General features: G+C 40.3%; 1 protein-coding gene across 1 annotated transcript in view; it reads left to right on the top strand.

Moving 5' to 3' along the window:
* LOC109468072 overlaps positions 1 to 14,275 on the top strand; it is a 28,765-nt gene extending 14,490 nt beyond the window's left edge. The window contains 18 exon segments of the mRNA XM_019766304.1: positions 535 to 656; positions 992 to 1,169; positions 3,017 to 3,117; positions 3,544 to 3,930; positions 4,294 to 4,410; positions 4,834 to 5,095; positions 6,078 to 6,229; positions 6,373 to 6,594; positions 6,942 to 7,130; positions 9,964 to 10,089; positions 10,222 to 10,403; positions 10,514 to 10,558; positions 10,741 to 10,850; positions 11,210 to 11,388; positions 11,775 to 11,989; positions 11,991 to 12,093; positions 12,692 to 12,824; positions 13,346 to 14,275. Of these exon segments, the coding sequence (XP_019621863.1) occupies positions 535 to 656; positions 992 to 1,169; positions 3,017 to 3,117; positions 3,544 to 3,930; positions 4,294 to 4,410; positions 4,834 to 5,095; positions 6,078 to 6,229; positions 6,373 to 6,594; positions 6,942 to 7,130; positions 9,964 to 10,089; positions 10,222 to 10,403; positions 10,514 to 10,558; positions 10,741 to 10,850; positions 11,210 to 11,388; positions 11,775 to 11,989; positions 11,991 to 12,093; positions 12,692 to 12,824; positions 13,346 to 13,742 (3,220 nt within the window). The 3' untranslated portion in view covers positions 13,743 to 14,275.
* The last annotated feature ends 5,975 nt before the right edge of the window (positions 14,276 to 20,250 follow it).

Here is a 20,250-nt window from a genome sequence, read left to right as displayed (position 1 = left end):
GCTAGGTGGCCAAAACCTACGTCACTTCTTCCCCAGCACTATTCCTACCTACCATTAAAATTTCGTGATAGCTATCACCTCCAGATCATGAGATATCAAAATCGGAAGTTACGATGCAGTACCACAACAAGCCGCTAGGGGCCCCAAAACTAATCATTCCGAGGTCTAATCAAGACCTACCCGCCTACCAAATATGAAGACAATACATTTAAGCCTTCTTGAGTTATTGTTTACAGACACACACACACACACACGAACGCCTGAAAACATAACCTTCTTGGCGAGGGTAATAAAACTTGATCTGGTGTTCCGGACTCCTGGAATATCATGTTACTGTTTTGTTGTGACCTCTTATTTTGCCATATGTGTGCTTTAGGCAGAGACCATCGATGTGTAGGGATTATGTGGATTATATTATCATTATGAATAATCTATATCATTTATGGTAATAATAATAATCTAATAACGCTTTTAATAACATGTATGAAAATTTGGCGGAGATAAGACGTTTTGTTTGCTTGAGTCCTTTCACAGACTCATGTACTGGGGGGACGAGGGTAATGACAGAATTGCCCGTGCTGCGATGGACGGCAGTAACCAAACCACCATCATCACGGGCGTGTCTGATCCCCGCGGCGTTACAATAGACTTTAGAGGTGAGAAACAACACAGCAATAAATAATTTACTTAATATAGTTATTTATACACAGAATTATTAATCAAAAAGTAACATTTTGAAATGCATCCTTTAGTAGGTCGGTGTTACCTGACTTATTGTATTGTATGAGGGCAGGAGTGGTTTAAATAAATATGTTCTACGTGTTAGCAAGGACGTTCAATCATGATTAATACATAACGTTCAATCATGATTGAACGTCCTTGGTGTAAGATATTATATATGTGCACGTCTATCCTCTCTGTAATCTTGCTCAACAGTTGCAGTATTCACATTGATAGGTGCATAAATCCTTTGTTTATTTCTCTCATTTAGAGGACCGGCTGTACTACTCTGATGCGACCCGCATGTTCAGCTCAGACCTGCTGGGTAACAATAGACAACAACTGCTGTCTGAAGGAAGGAAGTATGTGCGGGGGATTGCTGTTGACGAGAACTACGTCTACTGGTCGTCTACTTTTTCTAATCCATCAAGCCAAGGGAAAGTCGGAATGTAAGAAAATCCGATTCATCTAGTAAACATTAATGTATGTATTCCCCTGCCGATGTCCTTTTCTTCTGCTCAATGTTATATTAAGTGCTCGATGTTATATTAAGTGTTAAGTGTATTTATTTTGTAAACATGGCTTATGTTTCTTTAGTAGGAGGTGGATTATATCTAGGTTACCTTCAAGTTGGTGGTTTTGTACTGACTTAGGATAAGTATTGACCAAGGATTTAGTCCACGGCTCCATTGGCCAATAAAAGCGATCGTTTCGCGACGGCGTTCCGTAATAGCGCCCCATGCCCCAGGGCTTCCACGCCCGACCTCAGTATGCAAAAATAATCCCGTCGTCCTTTGTGTGATAGTTATTCCGGTAAACTAAGTTGAAAATAAGACTGGGTACGGAATCCCCACACCTGATGTGCGTTACCATTTGGGGTACATTATATCGTCCGGAAGCTATTGAAAACGGACCTTTTGCTTCATATTTTGATCAAAGTTTAGTAACCGGTACAATAGCTCAACTGGTAGAGTGCTCGCTTTGTAACCGGGAGGTCGTGAGTTCAAACCCCGGCCGGGTCATACCAAAGACGAAATGGTACACACTTCTTTCTCCGCTTAGCACTAAGCACATATGAAAAAGAGTGTGGGAAGGTCAAACACACAGCACTACTCCAGCACTACCCTTCTGTAGTGCATTGCACAAGTGTGTGTCGCCCAAGGGCTACGAAATGGAGATGGGCACCACCCTACGCTCGGGTAAGAGCACGGGAGACCTTCTTCTCTTCTTAGTAACATGAACGGATGCTCACAAAAGATGTGTTTCACTCCATGTACGTGGTTTTCAGAGGTTTTCTACTTTTATTGTTTGTTTTTGGCGACGTCTCAGTGACGGAGGCATTTGTGTACTAAGATCGCTTTAAAATGATGTCAAAATTGCACGAATGTATTCCCAAGTGTAGCCTTCGGCCATGTGGTCTTTGTACCGAGAAGTAAACGCCTTTGTTTCTTTGCATATAAAAGGCCCCATTTGGGGCTTACTACTCGTTTTACATAAACAATAGCTGTTCATGATGTTTAGAAACATGTTTTTTTATTAACAGAAAAAAGTACATTCTTTTAGTTCCTTTGATTTAGTTGACAAAATCAGGACTATTCTGAACATGATGCTGAGATTTCCCCACTAGTGGTCCCAAAATCTTGGCTAAAAAGCTCATACGTGACTATAACTTGATTGGTGGCCAAATCTTTGAGAGCGGTTCGTTCTTCCCCTGTGATGATACTAGCAGGGGATTTAAAGACTTTCGGGAGGTAGGTACTTCGGTGCGAAAGGCTTCAGCTTGTCTCTGTGGTAAACGTGCCCGATGAATTGCTGTTTATCCATGTTACCCTTCCCTCCTGGTCCAATACTGTACTATAGTGGTGTATGTGGGGTAAGGATAAGCTAGTGTATATAGCTTACAATGCTTGTCTATTTAGGAAAGGGTTCCGGGAAAGTGTGCGACAATTTCTAACACGGAAACGAGGGGTTTCATGCGGTGACACACACACAGAAACAAACACAGACATGCACACACACACACGCACACAAAGAGAGAAACACACAGACACAAACGCGCGCACACACACACACACACAAACAAACAAACACAGACATACACACCCAGACACACACAAACAAACACCGACATACACACACAGACACACAGACACACACACAAACAAGCAAACACAGACATACATACAAACACACACATACCTACATACATACATATGGATATAATTTAGGTATATGCATAAATACATATATCCATACTTGAACAGACACAATAAGTTGCTCTGTTTCAATCCCCCAGGTTATCCAAGTCAGACTTGACCAAGACTGTCCTGGTGGAGGGTCTGGCATGGGCAGGCGGCATCTACCTGTCCACGGCAGCGCCTCCTGGCGTGACCACTGGTAAGTACATATTCAGACAGGTTTTATACCTCTTTTCTGTAGGCAACAGGGTCCGACCACTAATATATATATATATGTATATATATATACGTATCATTGTGTCCGAATGAAGAAGTGTAAGAAGCGCATCCTAAGATTAGCAATTGTTGTCTTTGGTACATATTGTACATAACGTGGTGTCCAGTTAAGACCTAATACTGTGCCAATTTCTGTTCCTGTCAGTCAATGGGAACCGATTTAAAATCACATTGCTCCAGTCGAGTCGGAGTGGGAGAGTTTAACAGTGACTGGTTTGTCGAGAAGAGGAAATCGAGTCTGAGAGTTATTGTATGGAGGATACCAGTTCTCTATGCAGTTATGAACTAGTTTCCTAAAATAGTATGAATTTGATTTTTAACAAGCTTAAAAGATTAAATATTTCTGTAGGTTGTCCAATGGGTTACAACGCTCACGGGGGTTCGTGCTTCAAGGCATACAACCAAGACAAAACCTACAGTCAGGCCAGACAGGTGTGTGCAGCGGACGGGGGGCTCCTCGCCATGCCGAAGGACAGAGAAGTGGACGACTTCTTGTTGGACCTCAAGAACGCCGTGGATCCCAACTCTCCTTTCTGGTTGGGCCTGAACAATCAGAACGGAGAGGGAGGGTGGGCGTGGGAAGACGGGACTCCATACAGCCCAGCCGCAGACTGGACTGGGTGGCAGCCGGGGGAACCCAACAGTAACGGAGAAGGCTGTGTCAACCACCTCGGGGCCGGATGGAACGACGCGCCGTGCTCGTCTGCATCCTACTTCATCTGCCAGCGGAAGGACGGTATGTCAAAATTATGTCAACTTTACCTCCGCAAATTAGTAACATTATTTTGTTCCGTTTCCTCTCCTTCAACTCCAAATTATTATCAATGACTCGGACCACACGGTTGTCCCTCCTGTCTCACAGTGATCCTTTTTGTTTGGTTATATTGATGTAGCAATGTGGCAGGGCCGACCTCCAGGGACGGCTGGTCACCAATATGGTGTTGGAATAAATTATGTAACAATATGACGGAACAAGCTGGAGGGGCTGGTCACTATCAACTTGATAGTCAAAATAACCCGATCAGTACTTGGGCTGGACCATGTTACGGTGACATTGCAAATGTTACAGTTCTACCTAACAGGCTGTTTCCTTACACAGCGATCCGCTGCCCCCTCGGGTACTTCCGGTGCGGACACGGACATGCCTGCACCCTGACCTGGAGGCGGTGTGACGGGAGGACGGACTGTTCGGACGGGAGTGACGAGGACGGTTGTGGTAAGCTGCTCTCACAAAGTCCTTTTAGTTCTCACCTGCACATACAGTTGCTCGTACAATAACCTTACTTGTAGATTCAATTTTCTTTTCAATGGAAGAAGGTCTTGATATTGAGCATTATTTACTCCTGTTACCGTCATGCTTTTCTCACAATATTAACTCCCATCATCCAAAGTCTGTTGATTATACTATTTGTTTTGTCGTGGCCCTTAATGCTGAAAAAATTGAAAGTAACAGGAAAATAAATAGAAATAAAAGAATAGAATTATGGTAAAAGTCCGATGATTTCTTGATGCTGCCAAAAAAAATTTCAACTTGCATTTCGGGCAGAATTCTTAATGGATCATTTTTACATCTTTGTCAGTGCCTCCTGTCGATGTTTAAAGAATGTGAATTGTACAATGGCTATTTTGTAATATGCAGAGTGCCTGCCGATTCCTGTGGATTTCAACCTCGGCGGTAGACTTACAATGTTACCCAATCAGCTGGGTCAGACGACGTTTGAAGAGATACAGAATTCCTCTGTCGTGGAGCTGCTCAACAGTTCGTCCGCAAACGGACAGAACCGACACCCCCAGTTCCGGGAATTCGCATCTACGGTGATTTTCCCGCAATGTGCTGTACCCAAAGAGAACGACACTACCTGCTCTTTGTCTCGTCATGCAGACAACGCGACCTCTTGCATGTGAGTAAACATACTTCGTTACGTTGATCATGTTTTTGACGACGTCTAAGGGGCGGAGCCGCTGAAATAGTACTGCGATTGAGGTGAAAATATTCTAAGAATTCCACGTAAAGCATTCAGGGAATTGAATTTTTTGTCAACAAGATAACTCAAGAACGACAGGAGGATTGGTTTCATACTTGCAGGGTTGGTAGGGTGTGACTAAATCCAAAGATGATAGGATTTTGGGTCCCTCGTGGCTTCCCTTGGTACTGCAGCGGAACTTCTGGTCTTGATATTTCGCAATCGGGACATTCTAGGGTCATGAACATTAGATGGAAGGTAGCTCTTGTGCTTAGAAGTCACGCGAGTAAAGGCCCCCTATCAGCTTGTTATGGAACCGCAGGACGATTTCTTTTTATCTAAAAGAGCGGTTGACTGATCGTCATGATTAAACGTCTGTGCTTAAATTGCATTTTTTTGTGTGTGTTTTCGAAATAGCTACCAATAGCTACCTATGCCTGTGAGACGTGGACACTGAAAAAAATTGATGAACAACTCTTATTGGCATTTGAAATGAGATGTCTACGGGCTATCCTGAAGGTCTCAAGGAGAGACCATATAAGAAATGAGGAAATACGCGCTATGCTTAAAGTGGAGAGCACAATTATTGATAACATCCGTAAAAGAAGACTGAAGTGGTTCGGACATGTACAGAGGAGACCCCCAGACTCATTTGTATACCGGGCCTACCATCAGGATTTTAATAACCCAAGACCAAGAGGAAGACCCCCCAAAAGATGGCGGGACCAAATAGTGTCTGACACTGGATGGCCCCTCAAGGTCGCAGCACAAAAGGCTAAGGACCGTGCTGCCTGGAGGGAGAAAGTGCAGAGGTGCAAGGGGCCAGTTCTGGCCTAGGCATTTAGGCAGGTAGGCAGGTGTGTGTTTTAGAAGTAAGAAAACCTCATGTTGATATTCCTAAATCTGCCTGTGTACTTAGGAACAAACCACTGCTACCGTGCCGTTCGTGGTGTGAGGAAGTCCTCAACATGGCTGATCCCCGGATGAAGAAGCAGTTCCCTACCTGTGACTTGTTTCCACCACCACAGCACGGTTGTTGGAACCCTGAACCAGCGACAAGGAACGGCGAAGGTAAAGAGAGAAATAGACTGCTGGCTATAGCATTTGGCATGTTCCCATTCCCTGGTATTTAAGAACAATCATGCATTTAGAGGTGCATTTATTTGTTTACCTGTAGGATAAATTGCTGATTTGTGGCCGTTTTTCCTCCTCAGTTTGCTACCACGGTGGCGGGATGAACTACCGCGGCACACGGAGTACAGCCAAGTCCGGGGCAGAGTGTGTGAAGTGGTCCGCTGCGCAGGAAGGGTTCTACCCAGCCGCGTACCCCTGGGCCAACATGGATAACAACTACTGCCGTAACCCTACCGGTCTGGGGCGGCCATTTTGTCTGGTGGAAGATGGCAGCCAGCAGGAATGCGACGTCGTTTCCTGCAGTAAGAACCATACCTTGTTCCCGAGACCACACCCGAGATTTATGTCCGTGCTTCTCAGATATTTTAAATACTAGACAACTCTAATCTGACGATATTCACTCATTAGTAATATAGTGCTAACAAAGTCACAGGCATTCCTCTCAGTCTCTCACATGTGTCTGTGCCTTACACTATTTTTATGCAAGAACAAAATACGTAGGAGTGATCTAGAAATGTTTGTGAAGCTGGTAACTCTGTGTTGTTCTGCTCCAGGCCAAATCTTTGATCTCTTTTTTATACAGTTCAATTCTGGTCCTTTTCTCCATAATAATGATTGCTTTACCTTACCATTGCCTATGCTAACTCAGATACTAGAAGCTGCTGGGACATCGGTCCTCCTGACTACGGCAATAGAAGCCCTATGAAGAGGTTCTACTACGTGGGAGAAAGGATCGCCTTCACCTGCAACGAGGGGTACTACATAAAGCCCGGGTATCCTACCGAACTGAGATGCGTCGAAGGAGGCTTCTGGCAGGATAACAAGCCCAGTTGTTCAGGTGAATGACTATTAGGTCTGAGTACGCCTGCATTTTCTACACTTGCACAATTTAATTTGATGCAGTTTAGAAGAATAAGTAAGTCCTACTTATTGCCAAACCTATTCAATAATATTTTATTTTAAATATTCTTCCAAGTGTTATGTACATTGATTAAGAGCGAGAAAGTTAAGCTTTCTACCTCCTTTGCACTGTCATGTTTCATTTATTATGGTTTCACCATGTAGGGATGCAGTGAAGATATATTGTTTTCCTCATGTTCCTACTTTTTCTTCTCCTCTTCATGGCAAGTCTTCAAATGAATTATATATTATAATATCTTTATTTATCACCGGCCACCCTCCCAACGTTTTTTTAGTCATATTCATAATACAGGCTTTTAGAATGATTTAATTTGGACTTCTTGGCTATGTCATTGGTAATGTATATAATGGTAACCTATATAGCAGTATGTGTTACCATGGGGCAGGAGCTCCAAGTCCAAATATGAGCATAAAGACAGTAGCAGGTGTGGCCATGTTTGTATCTATGTGGTTCGTATTTGGCTATTCAGTAATTAGTTAAAAAATACCTGCGTGGTGGCACATATTTGTCCTTTTGGCCAGGAAAAAGGAGGGAACTAATTTGTAAATCAATGGAAATATGTCACATAACCTATGTTTTTATATACCTTGCCAGTTAAACATTTTTTTTTTAAATTTGGTTTAAAAATTCTTTCAACCAAGTTAGCTACAGATACATGCAGCAGTGTGGTAGGTAAGGTCATTGACCTTTATTGACATAGTTTCCTATGATTATGGGGGTCATCTGTAAAGATTTAACATAATGTCTGGTGCAATTTATGTACCTGCAACATGGGCCCACTTGTTACTACGTAATATGATTCTTCCAAGAATGACCATAACATTGAGTATTGGAAATGGCTGTGTGTGGGGAGGGGGACAGATCCATTTTTGGTACGCGGCATGTGGTGAGCAAATGTGTGCCTTTTTAGGATTCTTTCTTTGTTAAGGTCCTAAATAAACAAATAAACAATAGTCATAATTCACAAAAGTATTTTTAATTCAAAACACATCGAACGCATGAACAACATTCAAACTTATAAAGTTTTATTAGATTTCTTTTAATATAAAATGTAAAGCCAAAATATACCATCATGATCAATCTCAAAAATCTGTTGATATAGATTCTTTATTGACACAACAAAAAGTACAGAGACTTTTGTATGGTCTTCTACAACTTAACTAAAGATCTAACAAAGCTAAATACATGTGTGGATAACGTTATCTTACATACAGATTATATGTATGATGTAACAATAAAGGTTAACTATTCTCTAACATGTGTTCTCTAAGATCGAAACATTCTTTAATGTATTTTTCTATTTGAACACTGTATTGGTTATGTCCCCTGAGAATGTAGTTGCATTTATCTATAGGATCTAACGTATTGAAATCAATTGAACAAGCGGAAAGAAAGGTGAACAGCAATAGGAGCTTATCATTGTAGAGTGTACAATCCATTATAAAATGGTGCTCATTTTCAATCTTGTTTGGACAAAATGACAGAACCTTTGGTCATTTGGTATTTTCTTGTATCGACCCATTTCTATGTTTAATCTATGACAACTAATTCTTAATTTTGTGATCGCTCTTCGGATATCTAGATTGGGTATACTTGAGAGGTATTGTTTTTGTCCATAATTTTCCTTTAATGCGGTATAAACAGAAAATTTTGCGTTGTTACTAATAGAATTATTATACCATTTTTGTATATATATATGAAGGCGGGATCGTAATTGATTGGTTATCGTATTCACTTGGTATGATCCGGGGTTTGTCCAGAATTGTCCAAGACCATTGTAATTCAGAATGTCGTTTACGTGGTTAAGCCAATCGTGTTTAACAGAATATAAAACATCGTATGCTTCACGAAGTAAGGTGTCTTCTGGCAAGTTTACAAAACGATGCCAGTATTTTATTAATTGTATTTCAGTATCTATTATTATTAAAAAGGTTCCTAGTTCTCCACGAACACCATCATTTGATGCTTTTGTATTAAATCAAAGTAAAAATTTTTGAAAGTTCATTTTGATGGCATCAAATTCTGGAATATGTTGAGAAAGATGTATATTTTCAATTGAAAAGTTGTCGTTTTCTAATTTTAGACGAGACGCTAGATTAAAAATCATGTCCTTATCTGTCCTTCTTTCAAAATGAATCACATATGTGTGGGCACAAGTGGAGCTTAAACTCTTTCTAACCGAAGCAGAAATGTTTTCCTCTATACCAAGTTTCTCTAATACAGTGGAGAAATTTTTTTTTTGGTGTGGATTCTGAAACACGCGTAGAAACATTAAGTTTTTGTGTTTTAGATGTTTGGTCGAAACATGTTAATTCGGATCCATATAGAAAAATCGGCTTCACAAATTTGTTGAAAAGGCTTTTTGCTAACTGAATTGAAATGTTAGTTTCAGAAAACAAAAGGGATTTAAGTTTGAATAACGCTCTCATTGCTTTAGTTTTTAAATATTTTCTGGCGGTTTTAAATTTGCCCAAAGACGTGAGAGGTATACCGAAAAAAGGGTAGCTGTCGGTAACTTTAATTTCCTTTCCGTATATATAGAATTTATTTAGACATTTGTTTGGTATTCCCTTCGCGAATATAAGAACTTTGGTTTTAGTTACATTAACATTCAATTTCCATCTATTGCAGTATGTTTCTAAATTGTTTATACAGTTCTGTAGACCTGTATAAACAATTTAGAAACATACTGCAATAGATGGAAATTATATGTCTTCCTAACGAAAAATATGTATTGTCTCTTCCTCAGTGAATTTCGAGGATAGGCTGAAAGCCAACCTGCTCGATGTGAACAATCTCAACCTGGCACCTGAGCCTGAGAACCGTACCCAGCCTGAGAACCCTAGCGACACTGACAACCCTACCGACACTGACAACCCTAACGACACTGACAACCCTAACGACACGGGCAACCCTAGTGTCGCTAGGGTTGTCCGCGACACCGACAATCCTACCAACACTGACAACCCTACCGACACGGACAACCCTCGTGTCGATAGGGTTGTCCGCGACACCGACAATCCTACCAACACTGACAACCCTACTGACACTGACAACTCTAGCGACACTGGGAACCCTACCGGCACTGATAACTCTACCCGCAACTCTACCGAGACCCCTAATCGGATTAAGAACCACATCCGACCCGTCATCAGCTTTAATGGATCTGTAGAACAGATCGTCGACTTGGTGAGTTTCAGTATCTGTAACACATTTCAAATCCTCGTTGGTTTATGACAAATAGACAGTTCGTGGAGGGAGCAAAACATAACTGACCGATGCTGTAACTTATCTTTCAGGAGGAAAAGAAGGAGCAGCTGGTTGCCTCTGTCGTCATCCATTTCGTAAGTCCACGTAGTTATCAAATATCTGTACACTTAGAATAATATCGCATTCATATAATCATGTCTCGTTTTTATTACGATGTTTATGTGTTTTTCTATCATCATCATAATTTTGCTATAATTTTGCTGTATAATTCTTTGCTGTAACCTACACAGTAATAATTTGTTTCTTGTTACTCCAGACATGGCAGGACAGCCGACTGAGATGGGATCCAAAGTACTACGACAACATCGAGACTATCAGCGTCCCTGGCAGCAGCATCTGGACCCCTACACTTACTCTGAAGGGGAAGTATGTAGTGTCTTCTAAAACTATTATCATTGAATCGAAAATGAACCATGCCTGATCTTTTGTCTTTTTAAATGTCCTGAACTGCAGAAAATAGCATTTTACTTGTAAGAAAACTAATGAAAATAATATTACACTGATTTTAAGTCTTGTATGTCATTTAAAGTACCCGTTAAATAAAGATGATCCTGTAGTGCCAAACATTACACAATTACCTTAAAATATAACTAACAAAATGACCGACAATATTTTTGTTGACACTGGGATACAATGCTAGGAATGGTTTAATCAGTTTGACACTAGATGATGGTTATCTTACCAGTAAATTAACTTGTAAAAAAAAACTTCTGATTACTCCACAGTGCCAATCCTTTATACCAAGGCCTACCAAAAATCGTTCCGGTCTGGATCAGTAGCAATGGTCAGGTAACCTGGAGGGTAGAAACCCTGACCACCACCGTGTGTGATGCGGACCCCTTCTACTTCCCTGCAGACACCATGGAATGCAACATCTGCTTTGCTGCATTTTCTGCAACCATCGGTATGAAATTGGAAGTATTTTTTAAAAAAAGATGTCGATATCAAAATAATTCTTATGAATATAAATCAATAAATAAAAATGATGTAAATTAAATATAATATTTTATCGGAGCGATCTGGCAGCTGTTTGTCACGGTTGACATTCCTTGAACATCCAGAAATATTTTGATCACTGTTTACCAATGATGATATTAATGATGATGATATTTTAGTGATTATATTATGGTTTTGATATATGTTCTTTCCCATATTCAATGTAAAAATTAAGGAAAATCGGATTCTTGTCAGTATAAAATCTGATTTTTTCTGCATACTTTTTGGCTACCCTTGTCATGAAAAAGTTAACTATTTTGCTGATAGTTTATTGCAATGATTTGTCGAACACAGAATGCCAAGATGGCAGTCCCTGTGGTGTCCTGTCTAACCAACAACTGGAGGGCGAATGGTACCGGAAGGACATGTTCTTCGCAAAAGACAAGACGGAGGCGTGCTTCACTGTTCAGCTGGAGAGGATCCCGCTGTTCCACATCGCCACTACTGTTGGACCCTGTGTCATCCTGGTGGCGCTGATGGTCATCACATTCGTCATGCCACTGGACAGGGGGGGACCGGATCTCGTTCGGAGTGACCATTCAACTCTCCGTGGTCGTGTCTCTCGTGTTCGTGACGGATGTGCTTCCTGTCAAGGGGGCGCTGCCATTTTTCGGTGAGTAAACATATAGATGCGACCATGTTGTAAATGTTTTCATTAGTTTAGAATTTTAAACTACTTGGAAAGTAAAATGCCTTCTTGATTCCATTCATCTGGTTTTCTGCCACCTGTACATTTTAACCCAAGTACGTAGAATTTATCTGGTCGACATTAAGTAAACCCTTAGATACCTTCCTCATGGCCAGGCCGGACTCCGTTAAGAAAAAAACTTAAAGCGAAAATCAATGGGTGATTCTTGAAACCTAAAATTTTATCTTCGTACAGACACTAATTCTGAATTAATAATTTACAACGATGATAACGGAACAGTTTTCTGTTTGCTACGGGGATCATCTGTATTTTCACACCGAGTAATTTGATGTGAACAACTGTCGCTAGTGTCCGTCCATCTATAAGTAGTGGTTCGAGAGCGGGTGTAGTCTTAGCAAAACAGATTTACAGTCCTCATTGGATTTCATTAGTATTTTGTGTTGAGGTTGCTTAGGGTAACTGTTAACCGTGATAAATATTCCCGGAACATGTCGGTAACTAATAACCATGGTAAATATTCCCGGAACATGTCGATAATTGTTAACCACGGATGCTGTTACAGCCTCGCTGATCGTCGTGTGCATGGCGCTGATGGGACTTTTCCTCTTCTTCACCATGGCCATCATCACCATTCATGACAGGCAGGGGAGCCTGTCTCCAATGGCGAAGACCTTCTTTCTCCGTTACATGGCAAAGTATGTACTATTCGTAACACTAGCTCAGGTTAGACCGAAAAGAAATGTACAGAAATAGACAAATGCCCTTCAAGTGAAACTCATATACATCTTTATTGTTGTTTCGTTTTTAAGTTATAAGGAGGTTTATTAGGCTCTTTTACATGTTTGGGCTGATATGAATTTAACGTACCAGGAAAGATTCGTTATCTATTTTTATACGATGGAATCAAATTAGCAACTTAATACTTTTAAAAACTTTTTCTGCATCTGTTACCCTTCCAAGCTGCAAATTAGCATGTATTTTAGGCTCGTTTCTTTGTAGATTTTGTATATTTCTTTGTAGATGATGATTCTTTGTAGATTCAGTCTGATTTTTAAAGTATCAACCTTGGTAACATTTTAACATTTTGTTCATTGCTTCTATTTTGAACATGAAGTAATCTGAACGTTTGGACATGCCTATTAATATGGGAGTGAACGTATGTATCAGAAAGAAACATCGACCTCATTTTTTCTTGGTGGTGTTTGTTAATTAAAAGGTGCCTACTGCTCGGAGATCTGACAGAGAAGAAGGTTGCAAGCGACAATGGAGAGACTGGTCCCAGCAGCAAGAAGCTGGCCTGGCCTGAGCGGACCAACCGCGTCTCCCCTGCCGATGCCAAGGCGGTGGTCGACGTGCAAATCCCGGCTGATGTCCGCGAGACAGCCCGTCAGCCGTCCGCGCCACCCACGCGCCTGGAGGCCGCTGTCTCTCGCCTGGAAGTTCCTGTGTCCTCCGCCTCCCGTAACATGGAGGAGCAGGCCGAGGCCATGAAGAACGAGCAGGAGGTGTCTGACTACACCCTGCTGGCTAAGGTCCTGGACAGGCTCTGCCTTGTCATGTACGTCATCAGCATTGCCGTGGCCGTGCCCATGACCATGTATCTGGGCAAGTAAATTACACTTGTGTAAACGTGCCTTAACACAACCAAAAAAAGTGCGACTTGATTATTATGCATTGATTCAGCTTTAAGTAACATGCATGTGCAGCCAGGACATGCCCTTACAAGGGCTGTAGTCCTTTTAGAACTTTAGTAAGGTAGTAACCCCACTGGTGGAACATACATACTACATTTGCATCTTTAGTGTGATCAATACCATACGAAGGTGAATGTGTGCAATGGGGCTTATAGTTCGTATGGAGCATATAAAGGAGACAACGTACATATCTAAGTTAATTTACGTATCTAACCAGGAAAGACTTGTGGTGTTTTCAAAGAGTGGAAATGAACCGAGATGTACTATTAGAGTCGCCTTCTTGGCAGTATCTTGCACCTCATATCTTAGATTGCATATTCTATCTGTAAACTCTTGGCTCATCAGAGCCTTCAAAGAAATGACCTGTTCGTAACACTTTGTAAGTATAGGTTCCCTGTGTAAACAGAACGAAACACAATTTGACTGTAACAATTGCATCTACTTTTATCTATTCATACATTCATCTGTTATCAGCTCAGAGGACATTTATACACAGCCGGAGCTGCCAAACTATCAGATAGGGTTAGTCTTGAGACCAATAGGGAAAAACCGGGGAAAAGAATTTGTCCATCTATTACATGTAGACTACTTTTTCTTGATCTGTACATAATTTTGCGTTAGGATAACAAGTAGCGTTTGTGTAATTATTGTAATTATAACCAAGAATATATTTAAAACCTATAACTAAAACCTGTATATGACGGTCTCTTGTCACGTGATTATCCCATCAAGTCACGTGACAAGAGAACTCCAAGACGAGACCTGAATCGGGTTGATAAAGAGACAGAGTTTCGAAAGCTCCCCAGCATAGCTGAACTTTCGTTGTGTGTTTAGGTATAAGTATTTTGTCACAAGAATATATCTCATATTCGTATAATTGGCATATATCGCCTTCTATGCAAATGTGATATATAGTCTATCGTATGGAGCATATAAACGAGACAACGTATATTTCTAAGTTAATTTACATATCTAACCAGGAAAGACTTGTGGTGTTTTCAAAGAGTGGAAATGAACCGAGATGTACTACTAGAGTCGCCTTCCCGGCAGTATCTTGCACCTCATATCTTAGATTAAATATTCTATCTGTAAACTCTTGGTTCATCAGAGCCTTCAAAGAAATGACCTGTCTGTGACACTTTGTAGAATTGGTGTAAGGTAAGCAGAACGAAACACAACTTGACTGTAACAATTGCATCTACTTTTATCTATTCATACATTCATCTGTTATCTATTCAGCTCAGAGGACATTTATACACAGCCGGAGCTGCCAAACTAATTCCACGGCGGTCGGTTGCTAGGCTAAAAGTCGCATTACTAGGGAGGTATCGGGTTACAGAACGTGTTCGAACGTGGCCGCGCGGGAGTCCCAGGCCGGCCCGGGGGCAACGGGTAAAATTTGAAAATAAACAAAAGTAATTGGAGAGTAAATACTCGTCAAAATGAAATGTAATAAGTGATTTTGTTTACCTCAAATGTTATTCTTGCACTGCCTTTGCTCCACTTTGTGTACATTTGCTTCCAAATGAGATCAATTTCGGATTTCAAAAAGGGTTCACGAGAACCAAACAACTGATTTTAAGAGGCCCCGAAAATTTAAAAAAGGTTAGATTTTTGGATTTTTAGAAATATTACAGTAAATTTAAACTTTCTGTCTTAGGATTTTTTTATTTTTTAACTAAAACTCGACTTACAGTCAAAAGAAGAGCTAAAAACGCAGTGTTTTAACTTTAAATACCGATAATTCATAATCGCGGCCATATTTAAAAAATCCCTAAGACAGAAATCTGCGGAAATCGTTCCTCTTCCAAACAAGCCCTCAATGAGGTAATTTGAGCGATTTTTGGGAATGGTTAAAATACCATGTTTGCACGCATGCTGTGCCACTTGGATATGGGGACCTGGATTTTATAACAGCGTCAACAAGAATTCTGACCTTCAAGGTCACCCACGATGACGGCAGTAGCTTCGTTACATGTTACATATCCACAATAAAATCACGGCATAGATGTAATGTTTTGAAAACGGTTCATATTTGTGGAAAGGTGGATTTTTCTTGTTCCGTGGTTTTCAAGTAAAAAAGGGCTTGAAGTAGCCGGTTGTAGCGGCTTTACTGTAAATGACCGCGGGTAACCCCAGATCGAACGCCCACTCTATTCGAATGACGTCATATCGAACAAGATTCGCGGGTTCGGGGGATTCGATCTCCATAGTAGCGGAGTGGGACTTTGGGCCCAAATCTGACCATCGTGTTCGGTGGCTATCAGATAGGGTTAGTCTTGAGACCAATAGGGAAAAACCGGGGAAAAGAATTTGTCCATCTATTACATGTAGACTACTTTTTCTTGATCTGTACATAATTTTGCGTTAGGATAACAAGTAGCGTTTGTGTAATTATTGTAATTATAACCAAGAATATATTTAAAACCTATAACTAAAACCTGTATATGACTGTCTCTTGTCACGTGATTATCCCATCAAGTCACGTGACAAGAGAACTCCAAGACGAGACCTGAGTCGGGTTGATAAAGAGACAGAGTACGTCTTGAAAGCTCTCCAGCATAGCTGAACTTTCATTGTGTGTTTAGGTATAAATATTTTGTCAAAATAATATATCTCATATTCGTATAATTGGCATATATCGCCTTTTATACTAATGTGATATATATATATATAGTCTATTGTATGGAGCATATAAAGGAGACAACGTATATATCTAAGTTAATTTCATATCTAACCAGGAAAGACTTACGTATCTAACCAGGAAAGACTTGTGGTGTTTTCAAACAGTGGAAATGAACCGAGATGTACTATTAGAGTCACCTTCTTGACGAGACCTGAATCGGGTTGATAAAGAGACAGAGTACGTCTAGAAAGCTCCCTATCATTTTATCATGTTTCTGCATGCAATAGTGTGAGTCAGTCAGCCTGGATCCCATATGAACATTATGGCGATAAGAACTATGGTTAACAATGAAGGAAGAAAACAACTTGTATGTGGGGATTCAGGTTTAGAGCTTTTTAGCATATTTTAAACAAGAAATACTTTTGAAAAAGCTGGCGTTTCGCTTAGCTTGTGTATGCAAAGTTGTAATGAGCTTGAAGATATTGTTTTAAAGGTAGAAAAGTCTACCTCTACTTGCATCATTAAAACTGTATCACCTTGATGGTAGTTTGCTGATAATGTTAATTTTGTTAGTTAGTTGTAAAACCAATACATAAACTAAGCACTACATTCGTCTCTACCTGATTCGTATGCCACATATGCTTGTATGGGCTTGGCATCAACATCGGATCTGCATGGAGCAATGCCTCGCTATCATAGAACCACGCGGAAGGACGGAAGGAACGCACATAGTGGCTGCGAAAGACAAAAATGTTTAAAAGCGTGAGTTTTTCAATAAAACGCAACGCAAAATTTGGGCGTATTTCATTACTTATTACGTTATTGCATACATAAATTTGGGCATTTGTGCTAATTCTATAGATTATTAAAAGAGTGTTACCCCGCCTCAATGACACAGCTCGACATCACTGAAAGAGTATTGAAGCCTACCGGCCAAGATTACCAAACCTGTCACTGGGACTGTTGGGTATGGAATGAAAAGGTTTTAAATTAAAAAAATGAATAAAAATGGGCAAAAACAAGAAAAAGTAAACATTTACTTTCTTTACATAGCAATAATATCTAACTATCAACTAAAAAAAGATAAAAGTTTTTAAGAATCCCTGGACTTAAGCCCTTGACCTCCTAACTTTGTGAGTGGAAAATGTTAAGTCGCTTACCAATTGAGCCAAGTTTAGATGCACGAGGAATCATAGACTATAAATCAGCTTTAGTACAATGTAAATTGCCATTGCTACAGTAAAACAGGTGCATGACTATTGGCTCTTGCTCTGCATTCTATTGCTATGAGTCACCCAGGTCCAGGGACACAACATTGTGTACAGATTTTGTCGGAAAATGCCCCCCCCCCAAAGAAAACAATTCAAACTATTCTAAAAGCATGAATAGCAAAGTTCTTTGATCACAACCATTTATTTTTCACGAGCCGACGTTTCGATGACCGTCTGTCATCTTCATCAGGGAAATTCTGACTGGTTTACTGTGTACTGACGCTAGATGTTACTTGGTGCATAGTGCACTAAAGGTGATACATCGTTCACAGTGCACTTAAGCTAGTTTTTACTGTTTACAATGCATTCCGGAACGTAGTGTAATTGTGACATACATACTAGGCATTGTTACATCATAGGGAAGTATGCGGTTCCAATTGTATTCACGGCGGTCTGTCACTACGGCATTCTTTCGAAAAAGTATCGGGTTAAAAGACTCTATTTTGGCATGTTTTGGACTACACGTAAAACACTTGAAAATAAACAAAAAGAATTTAATGGTAAATTTCGTCAAATTAAAATGAAATTATCGTCTTAACATCCTTTTAAAATCAGCTGTTTATGTTAAATCTTTGATTTTTCAAAATTTCGCTAAGAAAGACGATTATTTTCGGGTATCCAAGCACAAGTCATGTCATGTTTTTAAGCAAACATCATTTAAACCTGGCTACGTATATCACCCCAGATCCCCGATATTTATATTTTTCGACGACTAGGAATAAGATCAAAAATCGTGTTTTAGGACTTTTTTAATTTCTGATTTGAAGTCTAGTTTTTGTCGACATATTGGTGAAAAAAATTGCATTTTTCTTAAATTCTTTTGCACTAAATTACCCATCATTCAAAATTACGGTCATTTTTAAAAAAATCCCTAAAACACGATTTTCGGGACATACCGTTACGGTCATTTTGAGCCGTGAATGGGGTATGCTTGACTCTCCATGTTTGCAGGTTTAAAAGAGGTTTGCAAACATGTCATGTCGACCAAAAGTATGCATTGTGTTATTCGTACTGGCGTAAAGAATCATTACAGTATTCAAGGTCACCCAAGGATACGACAGTAGCTTCGCTACATGTTACATGTCTACAAAAAATGATAGCAGACATGTAATGTCCAGGAAACTGTTTGTATTTATAGAAAAGTGTTGTTTTTTTATCTGTTGCAAGGCACGGGGGCAGAGAGGATTGTTTTGTCGTTTTATTGTAAATGACCGCAGGTGACCCCGAAACGGAACGCGGGTTCGATTCAAATTGCCCAGATCGAACACAATGGAGTTCGAGTTCTATGAAATGTGGGAACTTTGCAGCCCAGATTTGACCACCGTGATTCAAAAAGCCTGTATAAAGGAAATAAAGGCCATACTGAATTTCAGGTCATTTAGTAACAAAATGAAGAAATTGAATCCGTTTAAAGAAATGTCAGGAGGAGAAGAAGGGGGAAGCTGACGAGAAGAGACATACATAAGGAAAAACAATATGTCTCCATCACACCATTGCGCGGTGTTTCTGAAGCCATAAAGAGACCCCCTCCCGGGTACAGGCATGATCGTAATATAAAGACAGCCTTTATTGTCCAGGAAGTCTGGAACCTCTACAAAGTCAAAGAGAGAGGAAGGAGAGTGTATGGATGTTTCCTGGACACAAGGAAAGCATTCGATACAGCATGGCTCCAATGCTATATAACTGAAATCTATATAGAGAAGGGACGAATAGGAAGATGTGGAGGCTTCCCGAAGCAATGCACACATGAAGTAGAAATTCAGTTGTACTGAATGGAAGACACTCGAGAGAACTTGATCAAATCAGCACTGACAGACCACATTAGGCCATGTTGATTTGATTATATGGATGACATCCGCGCGCGCATGAATTTTCGGCCGTTTACAAAAAAAAAAAAAATTCAACCATACAGTAAATCGTACAAAACAGTTGCAAAATGAGCAAAAATATACCATAAGTTGCAAAAAAATTAATAAAAACTATACCAATGTCGTAGAATGCCAAAATCAAACGAAAAACGACGAAATTGTAAAGAAATGAACTTGAAGACTAGATTATTCGCCAAACCATATTCTGTGCCATTTGCTCAACCCACATGACCATGTAGATTTCATAATGAAAAGAACTTTTTTTTTGCAAAACTTTTTTTTATTCGCACGCGCGCATCAGTTTTGGGGCTCCCGGAGGATGTCATCCATATAATCAAATCAACATGGCCTTATGAGAAATAAATGTGAAATAGACTGGCACCGGACCAGAGTAATAGACAGAGAGGACAATAGATGTACACATTTTGTTAGAGAGGCTATGTGGACCGGGAAATTTACCCGTGTCATGAACAAGGATGAGGGGGAATACAGTCACTTTTGGGACCGTTAGAGTTTTTGTGTTAATCTTTATTCATCCATAAAATTTACTTGCTGTGGCCTAACACGCTAACAAGGACGGCCATAACCCTGTTAACATCTACTATTAGAGTCTACAGGAGGGCCTGCATTGTGTTTGTGTGTGTGTGTGGGTGGGGGGGGGG

This window comes from Branchiostoma belcheri, unplaced genomic scaffold (assembly GCF_001625305.1).
Source record: "Branchiostoma belcheri isolate BF01 breed outbred unplaced genomic scaffold, Haploidv18h27 scaffold190, whole genome shotgun sequence".
In the NCBI taxonomy this organism is placed as follows: domain Eukaryota; kingdom Metazoa; phylum Chordata; class Leptocardii; order Amphioxiformes; family Branchiostomatidae; genus Branchiostoma; species Branchiostoma belcheri.
Note: the sequence above shows the minus strand (reverse complement) of the source record. Positions and strands in the feature narration are given on the sequence as shown.